The 14,348-nt window shown below is 43.3% G+C and overlaps 1 protein-coding gene across 2 annotated transcripts in view; it reads right to left on the reverse strand.

Moving 5' to 3' along the window:
* CGNL1 (cingulin like 1) overlaps nucleotides 1-14,348 on the reverse strand; it is a 107,995-nt gene that overhangs the window by 19,739 nt on the left and 73,908 nt on the right. For both annotated transcript variants that reach the window (XM_066592542.1, XM_066592541.1), the window contains exons 12-14: nucleotides 7,479-7,649; nucleotides 5,931-6,092; nucleotides 1,449-1,538 (exon numbers count right to left, since the gene is read on the reverse strand). In XM_066592542.1, the coding sequence (XP_066448639.1) occupies nucleotides 1,449-1,538; nucleotides 5,931-6,092; nucleotides 7,479-7,649 (423 nt within the window). The remainder of the gene's footprint in view (nucleotides 1-1,448; nucleotides 1,539-5,930; nucleotides 6,093-7,478; nucleotides 7,650-14,348) is intronic.

Below are 14,348 nucleotides of genomic sequence, written 5' to 3' on the forward strand. Positions count from 1 at the left end.
GAAATATTTCTTTTCACTGGATGGACTATTAACCCTTTACAGTCCACGTCCGTCGGGGTTCTCTTACTGTATATTGCCAGCCTCTTTGCTGTCGGAGCCTACCCAACATGTTACCTCATGCAGTACTAGCTGTAGCCAGCATATAGCGCCGTTGTATAACAGCAGAAAAAGAGTACACCCCCTAGGAAAATCAGGATACAAATTGGATTGGAGAGGGTTAAAAGAGGTCGTTTCATAAAAACAAGCTTTTATGCAAAAGCAGTTAGCCCAGCCATCGGCTGCTTGGCCAGACATGACCCCAACAATCTGCTGTTTGGCCAGATATGACTCCAACAGCAGATGCTGCAGGCCACATATAGTATTTCATGACAACCTTTTAAATGAATGGCTGTTCATATAATACATAGATTGACCAGATCTGCCTCAGGCCGGCTGCACACAACCATATTTGAATTGCGGAATCCAGAGTGTCCGCCTCTGAGTTCCGCAGCAAATACCTTCCATAGCATGCTATGGAAAAGCGTTTTCTTTTTCTGCACACAAGCGGAAATCAATATTTTCCGATCGCGGAGGAAAAACTGTAGCATGTTCTATTTTTAAGCACAGCTTCCATTGAAGTCAATGAAAGCCATCCAACCCGCGGCCTGTCCACAATTAAGATTGCGGACAGGGGGTTAAAAATCCGTAATCCGACTCGGTCCCGTACAGCCGGCCATAGTGTGACTCTTTGTTAGCAGCCATCTGCCCCAGCTCTATGATATCAATATGATCTAACAAGGCATTTTGAATACGGTTAGTGAGACAACACCTGTAAGACCAGGTCCACACGGGTTGGGTATGTTGCAGATAATTCCTCAGTAAATCTGCCCCAAGAATTCACAGGATATTCTGCATCAAATCTTGTGGATATTGGCGAGGATTTGCCTCTGTCGAGGACTTATGAAATAAAAAAGTGGTTTACTCATTTCACCAATACCCAGCAGTGCTGAGGTGATGACACACCATGTTGTCCGTTAAAGTCAGTATACAGAGGGGGTCAGGGAAGCAGAGAAGCGTCAGGGGATTGGTATGGCAAAGGAACTGCCTTTTTAAATTTTATACGATTAACCTGCACCTGTGGTTTATGTTGCGGATATGTGGCAAAATCCACAATCATACATTTTGTTGCAGGTTTTCACTTCCCCATTGAAGTCAATGGAGAAAAAACCCAACAAATCTGCAAAAGTAATTGACATGCTGGAATTTAAAAATCCACCCTTCAAGTCACATTCCCTGTGGGAAATTTTGGTAGCATGTGGAGGAGATTCATAAGATCTCACTATTCGCTGCTACTGTAATCTGCTGCACAAATCCATAGGTAAAATCCACAGTATTTCCATCCTATGTAGACTTACCTTAGGAGTATAAAGGCAGGTGCTATTTACAGTCAATATAACAAAAAGACAAACCTGTTCTCTGCATCGGGCTATCCTTTCCAACAACAAGTCTGAATTGTTCTTTTCTTCATCAAGTTCCAACTCTAACTGCGATATCTTGTCCTAAAGAGAACAAAGCAGATCTGTACATTGAGCTCTAGAACACTGATCCATGAATGAACGCAATCATTAGCAAAAAATGTTACTAATGTGTTGAGTGACCTGATGAACTATGTCATCTGCTAGGTCAATGTATACAAATTTACCATTTGATCTGATGAGGAGAAGGTTCCTGACATGCAGGTGAGGGCAAAGGAACAATTGCCAGTCTGTCTTGCTTCAAGCCAGGTATAAAGTATGAATGAAAGACCGACAGAACTAGTATCTATCACCAGGACTAGTTTCACTTTTCACGCTATATTCAACACAAATATCTGCGCTGCACTAGTGTGAAGACAAGATTACCCCCAATTTCCCTGCAGTATATCCAGTTATGGACTCTAGATGGGGTTTCATTTACGTGATGTATGTTAAAACTAGCTTTACAAGGAAAACAAATTGCAAACAAAACAAAAAACTTGAACCTTAAAAGGAATTTGCCAGGATTACAATGTTGAACCTCTAAAAGGGTTTTCCCACCATCTAAAATTGCTTCACAGCCACTCTGTACTTCCTGGTTGCTGCTGACCAGGACATGTGCCTGCTGCAGTCAATCACTGACCATAGCAAGGATCTTCTCTAGCCAGTGATTGGCTGCAGCAGTCACATGTCCAGACGAGCAGCAAGCAGGAAGTACAGAGTGACTGTGAAACAATTTTAGTTAGTGGAAAATCCCCTTTAAGATAGGATTTAATATCAGGTTGGTGGGGTTACAACTACTAATGCTATATTTCCTTCATCGTTTACTAGGCACAGAGCCATACATTGTGGCTGTGTCTGGGAAACCATGAAGGAAACGTGGCACTGACTGGAATGCCTGGGCCACTTCAATCAGCTGGTTAGCAAAGGTCCTGGGTGTTGAAGCCCTTTCAATTGGATATATTGTAGTCCTGGAAAGCCCTTTAATAATTAGCAGCTGAAAATGGATGGCGAGTGGTCCATGACTTTAAATGTGTTCTATTGTAAATGTAATCTTTTTTTCTGCAATCTAAGCAGGTCAGGTGCCTGATTGTCAGAGACAACCGGACAAGACTGAAGAGCTCTATTACTGCCTTGGTCTTCAATATTTTAGCAAATGTAGCATTTATAAAGTGCTGTGATGGCTGGGTACCCACTGCACCACACAACTACTAAGTCTTGGAACACCCAAAACTGCAGTGCTTGTAACTGATGACACAACCAGTATGTTTTGTTCTGAGTCCGGGGCTTCTATAGATATTCCAGTTACTGGGAAAAACTGCACAGGTTGAATGTCCTCCGTGGTCTTTCATTTGGGAAAAGCACAGAGGGGGGTCAGCCTCAGGGACAGCAGAATGCAGTCCAGCGGCTTTGCCAGCAGCAGCCTCCACCCCCCCTCCCATCACCCCATGTCTGTTAAGTACACTGTGCTCGGCAACAGGGAGGACACTATGGCAGGGAAGACTGTATGAAGGGCAGCGGACGTACACTGCTGGACGACAGCAGGAACCCGACAGTGGCACGGCACACAATGGGGCATCCCTCAGGGACCCGACTGGGCAGCAACACACAACGGGACATTCCTCCACCGCTGACTGCATGACCACACCAGGGAGGAAACAGCGGCGGAGCCGGGGGACAGGTGGCTAACTGTGGGCTGCACAGGGAGCGCTCCTCTGTCACATCCCATTACATCCCACGGCGCTTCAGGCTGAAGCAGGACCTTGGGTGCCTTGACCTAATCGGGAGCTGGGGGTGTGACAGGGGCGTTCCTCCTGTCAAATCCCTAGCTTCTGGTGGCATCAAGATATACTAATACAGATTTGAACAACCTTAATAAGGGCGTATATATTATGGCTAGATGACTGAGTCAGAGCAACTCCAAAACGGAAAATCTTGTGGGGAGTTCCCAGTATGTAGTGATTAGTACCTAGAAAAAGTGGTCCAAGAGAGAACACTAGCACACTTGGTCCAATACCACAGAAAAGCTAATAAAGCAATAAATTGTTGAAGCATTAAAACAGAATCACTTTTTTACTGTAAGAGCAGTGAGAATGTGAAACTCTCTGCCCGAGGACGTGGTGATGGCAAAATCCATAGAGGAGTTTAAGAGGGGACTACACATCTTTTTAGAGTGCTAGGATATTACAGGGTATAGACATTAGATGACCAGCGGGGTTGTTGATCTCAAATGTTGATCCAGGGATTACTCTGGCTGCCATTATAGTGTCAAGAAGGAATTTTTTTTCCTCCAAATGAGTTAAAATGGCTTTTTTTTTTTTTTTTTGCTTCCTCTGGACCAACAAGGAGGAGGGGTTGAAACAGGCTGAACTGGATGGACATTGTCTTCATTCAGCCTAACATACTATGTTACTATGTAGAAGAAGACAACTTGATCTGATTAATCGCATTTTCTTTTACATTATGTGGACAGCCGGGTACATGTGTGTTGCTTACCTGGAGAAGAGATGGCTTGTCTTCCCAAAGTGAATCCTGGCGCTAACGTAGGCTGTGTGATGCTGTGGGCAATCTTCTGCTGCAAAATTTTGGGCCCTGACAGACCTGTGGATTTTACTATGACACGCACCAAATTGTTGCATGCCAAGTACACCCCTTCATGACACCGGTATTACCTTATGACAGTGGCGTCTTTCAGCAGAATAATGCACTCTTCCATATAATATTATTGACTGGGCCTCATAGTGGGCAATATACTATAGAATAAGAGTATGGGGGTGCTCCAAAAGGGGCAAAAAAGCCCAAACCTCTGCATTTCCCCTGCATTTCAGGAGTAATATTCAAGACTATTTTGCCTATTTGGTTCCCAGTGAGTCACCATCATGATTCTCATCTCCGCCACAAAGAGTTCTCAGCTCAGACTCGGAAGGCCATTCAGGAGACGTCTTCGGGAAGCCAGATGTCATTGGTAAACCCCTGCACTTTCTCCTAGATAAGCGAGAAGAGTGGATCCTGGAAATTAGTGTGCCTGTGATGCTGGAAGTGGAGCTATCCTCGTGACCTGACACAGAGTGCTTCAAGGAACACATAGCCCCACAACAGCCTCGACTATCTTACACAGTGGACAACTGCCTTCCTCCACTGACTGGATGTGACGGGGAACCCTGGAGACTCCAGAAACAGGTACTCTACAAGTAGATATTCTAGCACTTTCAGTACAATCTTGTTCCCACATGCAAATATAGGCACAGGGCGATACAGAGAGGGCAGATCCTGCAAGCCTTTCAGTCACCCCATGGTCCAGCCTACCTAGGGTCAAGCATAGAGCTGTCACTGCCCACAAGGTCCTATACCCTGGTCTCACAGGGAGCCAGCATAGGCTGGGGTGAATACTCTATGGAGGATGCCCATTCCTCTACCCCCTCACAGTTATACTCAGCAATAGCGTGAGAGGACACTCTCCTTACTCCTGCTGGCCCAGTTTCTGGACATCCTACTGCATTACAGACTCCTTCTGCTCCCGCTCTGTTGCCCACCGCTCCTGTTCTTTTAAGTAGCCCATCTTATAGTCTAGTAAGACAGCGACATTTCAGCCAAAGTGTGGCCTTTTTCAAGCTGGAAAAAGGGCACACTTTGGCGGACACGTAGCAGCCTGTCTGTGTTATGGGTGAATAAAGTCTTTTTTCATCATTTGCACCTACTTATGCTGCCAAGCCTTTTTCTTTTTGAGTGTATAACTGGGTCCAGACAGCCATCTAGGGTTGTGTTTCAACATTTCCCTGATAACAAATGTTAATAGAAAGAAGAGCGAGCTTGGGAAGGGGAGCAGGAGAAATAGCATTTAGCTTGTATGGCCACCTTAAGTTCGCTTTAGTAGTACTCCCTGGGATTCAGGTGTTGGATCCACAAGGAGGATGGTAAAATGTGGGCATATTGTGGTTGCATGAATCCATCATTACTGCAGATTCATGTAGGGTCAACTGATCACATAATAAATCTGGCAAATCCTTGAGTTGTTGCAGTCTCTTGCCCATGACGGTTATACGGCTTCATACAACCTCTAGAGATGAGCGAACATACTCGGTAAGGGCGATTTCGCAATCGAGCATCGCGATTTTCGAGTACTTCACTACTCGGGTGAAAAGTACTCGGGTGCGCTGTGGGTGAGCGGGAGGGGTTGCAGCGGGGAGTGGGGGGGAGAGGGAGAGAGAGAGACAGGGCTCCCCCCTGTTCCCCGCTGCTACCCCCCACTCCCCTCTGCAACCCCCCGCCCCACAGCGCACCCGAGTACTTTTCACCCGAGTAGTGAAGTACTCGAAAATCGCGGTGCTCGATTGCGAAATCGCCCTTACCGAGTACGTTCGCTCATCTCTAACAACCTCCTATTTGTGTTTATTTTTAATTAAAGCAGTCTTTATATTCATCAAATAACTATCATACCTCCATTGACTTCAACTGCTTAGAACGATCATCCTTCATATGATTTTTGGCATCTAATTCATATTGAAGATCCTTGATAGTTTGTTGTAGAAGATGATTCTTGGTCAGCGACTCATCATGCGCGCTCTGGTGATCTTGTAAATTTTCTTCCAAATGTCTGATCTAAGTGAGGTATAGAAGATACCATAATGAGTAGCATGACATACTACTGCTCCAGAGATTAGAGTGCATTATTACTGATATTACTTTTCTTGCTTCAATTAAAAAAACGGGGTAGTGAAGGGTCAAATTTCAAGAAAAGTAAGCAACACAAATACGCATTTCCACAAGTGATTTATGCTTCCATAAGGCAGAAAGTGAATATTGCACTGTCACAGAAGCCTCCATACTCTATCAAATGTATGTAATACCCTGTACAGCAGGTCACTGAAAAGTCCTGAGGAAGAACCCCGAGAAGGTTGGAAAGCTCGCTATAACATCATGTATTTTTGTTAGCTATTAAGGCCGCCTGCACACGGGCGGAAATCCCGCCGCGGGATTTCCCGCGGGATTTCCACCACTGAAAGTTTGCATAGGAGTGCATTACAATACGCACTCCTATGCAGACGGCCGCGGTTTGGCCGCGCGAAATCTCGCGCGGCAAACAAACCGCGACATATCCTATTTTTGTGCGGGGCACGCACTCACCCGGCCGCCGGCTCCGGTCTACGCATGCGCCGGCTGCGCCGCAGCCGGCACATGAAAGAGCTGGGGCCGCCAGGCGCGGGAGAGTACGCGCTCGTCCCTGCAGGCTCTCGGGTCGGGTCCCGCGGCGAGAATTCTCGCTGCCAGATCCGACCCGCTCGTGTGCAGACGGCCTAAAAGGTATCAGATCTACAAGATGACTTGGTTTCTCTTACTAAGAACAATCACACTGGGCTCTACTGGCTAACACGGTGCTAAACGTTTTTCATTTTAATAAAGTCCAACATGCTCATTAATACCATTTATCCAATAACGTTAGTCTGACAGCTACTGAAAATAAATCAAAATGCACAAGTTGTCAACCAAATTTTTCCGTTGTGCAGTGTCCAGCCTAGAGCCTACAATGTCAAGAAACCATTTCCCAACAAAGATTAAATACGGTTTTCACTAGAGATGAGCGAGCATACACGGTAAGGCGATTTACTCGAGAGAGCATCGCCTTTTTCGAGTATCTGCTGGCTCGTCCCTGAAGATTCGGGGGGCTGCGTGGCTCCCCTCCGCAACCCCCCGTTGCCTCCCCCCCCCCCCCGAATCTTCAGCGAGTATGCTCGCTCATCTCTAGTTTTCACTGTTACCACGATCTAAACGTTCTCCTCTAAAATGTAATGTTTTCCTTTAGAAGTTTCTAAAATGGGAAAAACTTTTATTACACTACTAAAGTTGACCCAGCTTGCCTGTGCAAATCAATAGTCTTTATTTTTGTTAGGTAATTAAAATAATGGGAATATTGTGTGAGACATCTAAGAACATACGACACTGGGCAGACAACAAAGTACAACCGAGGCATCGTGTCAATTAACCTACCTCGTCTTCTAGTTTTCTGATTGTCTGGCTGCTTCTCTCCACCTCCATGATTTTATCTTTTAACTGTCTTTGCGTTTCACTATTCTCTTTACGATTTTTCTCTTTATATTCATCAAACTGCTTCTGAAGCTCAACTGTGGACATCCGTGAAAACTCAACATGATCTGATACCTAAAAGTAAAAATATTTTCATTAAACCCCTCATAGTGCACAATGTAAACCATTTATTGCTACAAGTAATGCATTACACTCTGTTCATAGTGGTATCATGCGTCCTGTTTCCACATGCTCCATGAGTGGAACCTGATGTAGCAAAAGCCTAAATCTCCCCAGCCTCGTATGGCGCAGAGTGTTAAGGCAGCAGTATGCAGTTCTAAGCTCTCACTCATGACCCGAAGGTTGTGAGTTCATTCCCCATGGTTTAGGTAGCCGGCTCAAGGTCGAACCAGCCTTCCATCCTTCCGAGGTCGGTAAAATGAGTACCCAGCTTGGTGGGGGACAATAAATAAATTACCTGAAAGTACTGCGGAATAAGTTGGCGCTACATAAATAACAAGATTTATTTTTATTTATTTAAGTCTTGTGATACCACCCTAAACATTTGCAAGCATGAAATGAGAGTAAAGCTATACCCATCATGGCTTTAATTACAAAATTCTGACCTGTTAGGCTTATATACACTAATGTTATGTACACAGCACATTTGGTTTGGCCATATGCTGCATAGTATCTACAGTCTAAACTGGACCAAACTTTAAAAATAGTTGAACTTTATTTAGCTTTTTTCTAATGCCTTTTCTTTTATTTTGCTGAAAATGGAAGTAATTTACAGCCGAGGAACAAAGCATGTCCTTCTCTCTACTGGGACCCATAATCTTTGCCAAAAGAAGGAAAACAAAAAGAACATAGATGATAGATGTGGCAGTGTAAACACACTTTAATTACATACATAAATGTATCCATTTAGGTGTGTCTAACTCTTTAATGAACTCCCATTTGCTAATGACCTTGGCAAAGAGAAAGTGAATTTTGAAACTTGTTAGGAGGTCTGTGATCCAAATCACTTTAAGTTGAGCTCATGACCAGGCAGACAATGTCAAAACAAGTGGAACTGCAAACTGAACTCAGACATAATGATTAACAACCAGGTTTGATTTATTCATGATATCAGTAGGCACATTCCAGTACAGGTCTGCACCGCCGCAGCTACAGGCCAGCTCACGCTGAAGTTAAAAAGGATCTTGTGCATTACTTAATGAGCAATAAAGGGAAATGGATAATTATGCAACTTCTGCAATCTGGGACACTTCAATCCTTCCTCTTCCTAGATGTTATGGCTAGAGATGGTTTTATTGAATCCCATTACAAATACATATTAATTACCTGCAAAACAATATAGCAAAGATTAGGGACATTTTAGAGAGGGCACTCCGGGGTCATTATAACGATTAACGAGCACACAGGAGGCATTATCACTTTCAAGGGAGGATTATTACTGTCTGCAGGGAAGAAAGTAACATTACTACCGTATTACATGGGCGCACAAAAGGGGAACCATTACTGTGTGGGGCACTAAGGCCGCCTGTCACGGGGCGTTGTGTTTTAACGCAACCAGATTTCTGCCACAGGAGAACACCTAAAATCGTTCGTCGCGGCATGCTGCAATTTTTATACGTGAGTGGAGAATCGCGGTGGATTTCCGCTCGTGTACATCAGGCTGCACTTTCTATAGTTATCCTATGGAAAGCGCTTCATGTGTTACCCGCGTGCGGATAATGCAATAAAGTATCGCCCATGGACAGGAGGCCTAAGAGGCGCACTGTTAATCTGTGGAGTATAAAGATGACACTTATTGTGTGGCACACTATTATTGTTTGGGTTTGGGGCACTGTCTATTGGACATTGTTTTCAGAGGTGCTGTCAGTGTGGCAGTATTTTTGGAGGGGTAATTATAACATTATTTCTGAAGCACAGTATTTGGGGGCACTGTGCCGCACAACAGTTACAATATTAAGAGCATATGGGGAAGCAGCGAGCACACAATTTGGAGTAGTAGTTGGATGGAAAGTTTGTGTAGGTCGGAAAATGTTTTGTGGGATGCTGGAAAAATCAAAAGATAAAACTGTCTGTATTGCAAACTTGTCAGAGACAAGTAATGGCTGGAAGAAGTTATCACGGTGGTCTGGGCTGGATGGAAAAGAATGACATTACTGAATGGCTCATCAAGCACCGGCTTTGATTGGCTCAGGACCACAGCCTGAGCCAATCGCAGCATTCTCTTGCTGGAAGCAGGGTATTTAACTCAGGAGAGCAGCGAGAGAAACGGAAATGGAAACAGCGCCTGTGAATTGATTTTTTTTTAATGTAGTGTATCTAGGGCTTATTTTGGGGGGAGGGCTTATATTTCAAGCCCCCTCCTGAAAAATCAGGGTAGGGCTTATTATCGGGATGGGTCTTATTTTCTGGGAAACACGGTAAGTCTTTCTACGACTACTATGATTAGGATGCATCTGTGCAGTTGTAAACATGTGCTACCATATTTGAGGCCCACTCAGGCCTCACATCTTTTTTTTTTTCTCCATAAGTTCATTTGGCTGTCTATGAAATTGGGCCTGCGTGTGCCTGACCCAGGAAAGTAGATTGCGAGAATGGAGACAACCTCAGTTTGGTGCTGGTGAATATGTTGGCACTGTATAAGCACCAGAAAACCAGTATACACCCTGATGACTAATATGGCCCAGGCGTAATAAAACAATGTACGTGTAATGTTTCATGACAATTCTACGGTATGTTTACACATAGTATAAATGCTGTGAAATAACTGCAGCATTCACAGTACAAGTCATGTGGATGAGGTTTTAACAAATTTCATCCAAAATGTGAAGAGAAAGTCTGTGTGAAATGCACAAGATTGACATGCAGTGTGGATTTTAAATCCACAGAATATCAATATAGGATGCAGAGATTTCACCTACTTAAATCCTCCAGAACACGTCCTATGTGTGTGAATTGCGCCAGAAGCTTGGGTGCAACACGTATTGGACAACGTATCCTGTCTGCGTGTTGTCCAATGTATGCATAGGCTATACATTGACATACATTAACATGTGCTATTTCTCCTCTAGGATACAGACAGCAATAGGACGTTCAATGAGTTTTTTCACATGGAAGACTTCCATGTGCATATTCTCATAGGCTATAATGGGGAACCGGACAGTACATGGCACCAAATATGCTAGTGTGACAGAGGCCTTAATGAGGGAATGAAACCTGGGTCAAAATCCCCATGTAACTCATGCTAATTTTGATGCACAAAATCCGCAGCAAGGAATCTGCTATGCGCGAATGTACCGTTAAGCTTGCGAAACTGTTGGAAAAAAAGTTTGCTGACAGGTGTGAATGAAGCCTCACTCACTTCTTTTTACAAAGATGCATCAAAAAATGGATGTAGATGCTTTATAAATATGGCGTTCTGTGCTATATTCTTCATTGTATTTAGATCAGAGAACTGGCAAATAAGTATATTGATTCATCTTTTCCAGTATGTTTAAAAGGGAACCTGTCACGAGCCCACAGCACCATGAACTAAGTTACAGTGCTGTTAGGAAATTGACAGCGAGCTGGGTGATGTATCTTTTATATACGCGCCCCTTCCACGATTCAGCGCTGTTGCCCACTGAAGTTGGCACGTGGCACATGAATATCTGACTCTTTTTAGAGTCCCATGCACACACTCACCCATAGACTTGTATGGGAGCCCGATTTTCATCGGAGGAGGAGGAGAGGATAAAAAAAAACACCTAATAGCACCGTGACTTCTTTTATGATGCTGCGAGGTCGTGACAGGTTCCCTTTAACATGAATGAAAATCACAGTACAAGAACAGCAGCATGTGTATAGCTCCATAAACAATCATCATTAACACTTGATGTTAGACAACATAAAAAACTACGTCAAAAACCCCAGAGAATGCTCTGTGAGAATCCATGCTCATGAGATTTGTGACTCCACGTTCATGTGACTCCGAAGCAAAAGTTTTTTTTAAAGAATTATAAAGTTAAGTGGTTTATAAAAGGAGAACAGCCAGAGCCGTGAGAAAGTCATGCTCCTTGTAATAGCGGATAATGTGAAACGTGGAGTGCTAATGGTTCTAATTCCCTTCTGCGGAGAGCCATGACGAGTCTTGTGAAGGTTAGAACTACATGTCCGCGTTACCACTAGGTTAATGTTTTACCAGGGAAGTCTTCTGGAGCTGCATACAAAGTACTATTTAACTGACCGCTCTGCATCTCATTCCAACAACCAGTTTATAGGAGTGAGGCGCTCGGTATAATTCACCTCCGCCCTTTTGTAGACACCTCTCAGTAATTTGGCGCTACTGTATAATAAGCACATAAGGGGAAAAGACGCACAAGGAGCTTTTCTTTTAACTTCCCTGTGAACACAAATTGATAGAGACATTTGTTGCAGGAGCTGCACAGAGATCATAGGATGTAGAAGTGCTCTGTTCAAGCCATTCACAGTAATTTGGGAACAACCCAAATTGTTAATGAATAACCAAAAGAAAACTCATCTTCATGAACAGTTCAGAAATAGAGCAGTGAAGCAGCTGCTCCGTGTAGATTCACAATTAAGTTGCAGAATGGCTCTTTGAAGCTAAAGCTTATAATTAAATTCCTTGAACTATGAAGTAAAGTATAAAACCACTGCAGTAAAATGTGGGCAGCTCGTTCCTAGATATTAACAGGACTGACAGTTCTGCCTCCCGAAAAACATTTTGTGGCTAGAACTCCAAAACTTCTTAGATGTCTATGCTTTTGCTCGATCATTTTTAGCACCCTTTATCTATACTATACATAACAAGTCCCACACAGGCAAATCTGCCCAAATGTTATAACATTTGTCATGCACATGCATAATACAACAGGCTATTCTCCGATATACTACGCTCTACGTATGAGCAAAACATAGCCAACAAAAAAGCAGGTTAATGGACCTTTTACAGAGAGAGATCTGAGCCGTGTACTGAACGCCAGATTGTCAGCGGCACCTTCACATGACCCCATGATCAGGAAAATGAACAGTCCTTGCGTGATCATCGGGTCATGTAAATGGCCCTTTAGATAGGGAAATCGGATTCTTCACCATGACCCTGAAAAAGTCACTCAATAGAATTTAGGAATCAGTTTACACAGCAACACTTTACTTAAAGTGGTTTTCTGAGAAATTGAAAAAAAATACTGAAAAACAAAGAGTATAAATTGAAACCCGAATACCTTTACTAATTTCTAACTCCTCTTATTGTCTAGGGAATCATCACTGGTTAAACACAGAACCTGTCCTGCTAGGACAAATAATATCAGGCCAAAGGGCTGAGCAGCTATCTAAGCTTTCCTTGCTCCTCTGCCCATCAGTAATGATTCCCTGCACTAGTAAAGGATTTTTCCAAACTAGGCCCTTTTACACGCAACGATTATCGTTCGAATGACCAAATGACTTAACGACATTTTTGCTCAAAATGCTGAAAATTTAAATGTACAGATAATGGTCTCAAATCCTCTCCCTTTCCCTCATTAGCTAAAGTAAACACTGTATATGTTGTTTGCTCATTGTGGGTGTGTGTTTATGCGAGGATAGTTCTGACAGGTTTTTAATTAGTGTGAAGAAAAGCCATTGTCTTCTGCAGGCATGAGTAAACAAGTAATCATTGTGCATCAAACCTCCCCTCAAGTCTTTCAAAGACTGAATGAATGCCATTTAAATGAAGTGAATAGCAAACGCCTGTTTTTAGGCTGAAACTCAGTGGTAAGCGACAAGTGAAAGAATAGTGCACGACGGCCGCACATTTACACGTAACGATTATTGCTCACTTTTTTGTGTTTGAACGAATTTTGAGCGATACTCATTGCATGTAAATGGGCCCCAACCCCTCAGAGAGAACAAACAACAGTAGTATGCATAGCTATTGTTGATAAATTCTCAGCCGTGTCTGTGACCTGGATGAACAGAGCTTTTTAATATGTGAAGAGGCAGAGAGCACTGAGGAGACAGGTTGCCTTGGGGTCTGTGTTCGCTAACATCATGTTAGGAGGTATTTAGGCTGTGAGTTATCTCAGCAGTGATATCATGATATCAGTACATACTACTGTCATTTGTCCTCTTTCACAGGGGTTACCAGTGCAGGGAACCATTCCTGGAGGGCAGAGCAGCAAGGAGAGTTTAAATAAGTGCTCAGCTCTCTGTCGCTACCTGTTCTAGCAAGATGGGCTTGTGTCTAGCAACCACTTTCATTCCCCAGTGATTGTCCCCTAGACAAAACAAGCAATTGGCATAACTAAAGTTAACTAAAGGCAGTCAGATATGTAATTATACAGCTGAATACAGTGGGGGGGGTTCACTATAATTTTTTCCCCAATTTTTCAGACAACTTTTTTTTAAGCATAAGGAATTTTAGAATATGATTTGCTTAGGGATGTCAGTCAGGGCTCATTCCCACAAGCGTAATTTCACCGCATATTATGCGTGGGTAATACATGGTAAATGGATTCAATGAAAGTATATTGATCTCCATTGATCCATTCACATTTGTGTATATGTAATACATGGTAAATGGATTCAATGAAAGTATATTGATCTCCATTGATCCATTCACATTTTCGTATATATAGATTGCTTAAAATATGTACGTGAAAAAGAACACAGCATGTTCTACATCACCACGTATTACGCACGTACAGCCCTATTGTTCTCTATGGGTTGCGCATTAAACGCTGTACATACGTAATACATTGTGTATATGCGGCATTGCATGCGCAATGCCACTATGAGACAGTGCAGGGAATTTAAAAAAAAAAGAAACTAGCCACACTA

The sequence above is a fragment of the Eleutherodactylus coqui genome, chromosome 2 (genome assembly GCF_035609145.1).
Source record: "Eleutherodactylus coqui strain aEleCoq1 chromosome 2, aEleCoq1.hap1, whole genome shotgun sequence".
NCBI lineage: Eukaryota > Metazoa > Chordata > Amphibia > Anura > Eleutherodactylidae > Eleutherodactylus > Eleutherodactylus coqui.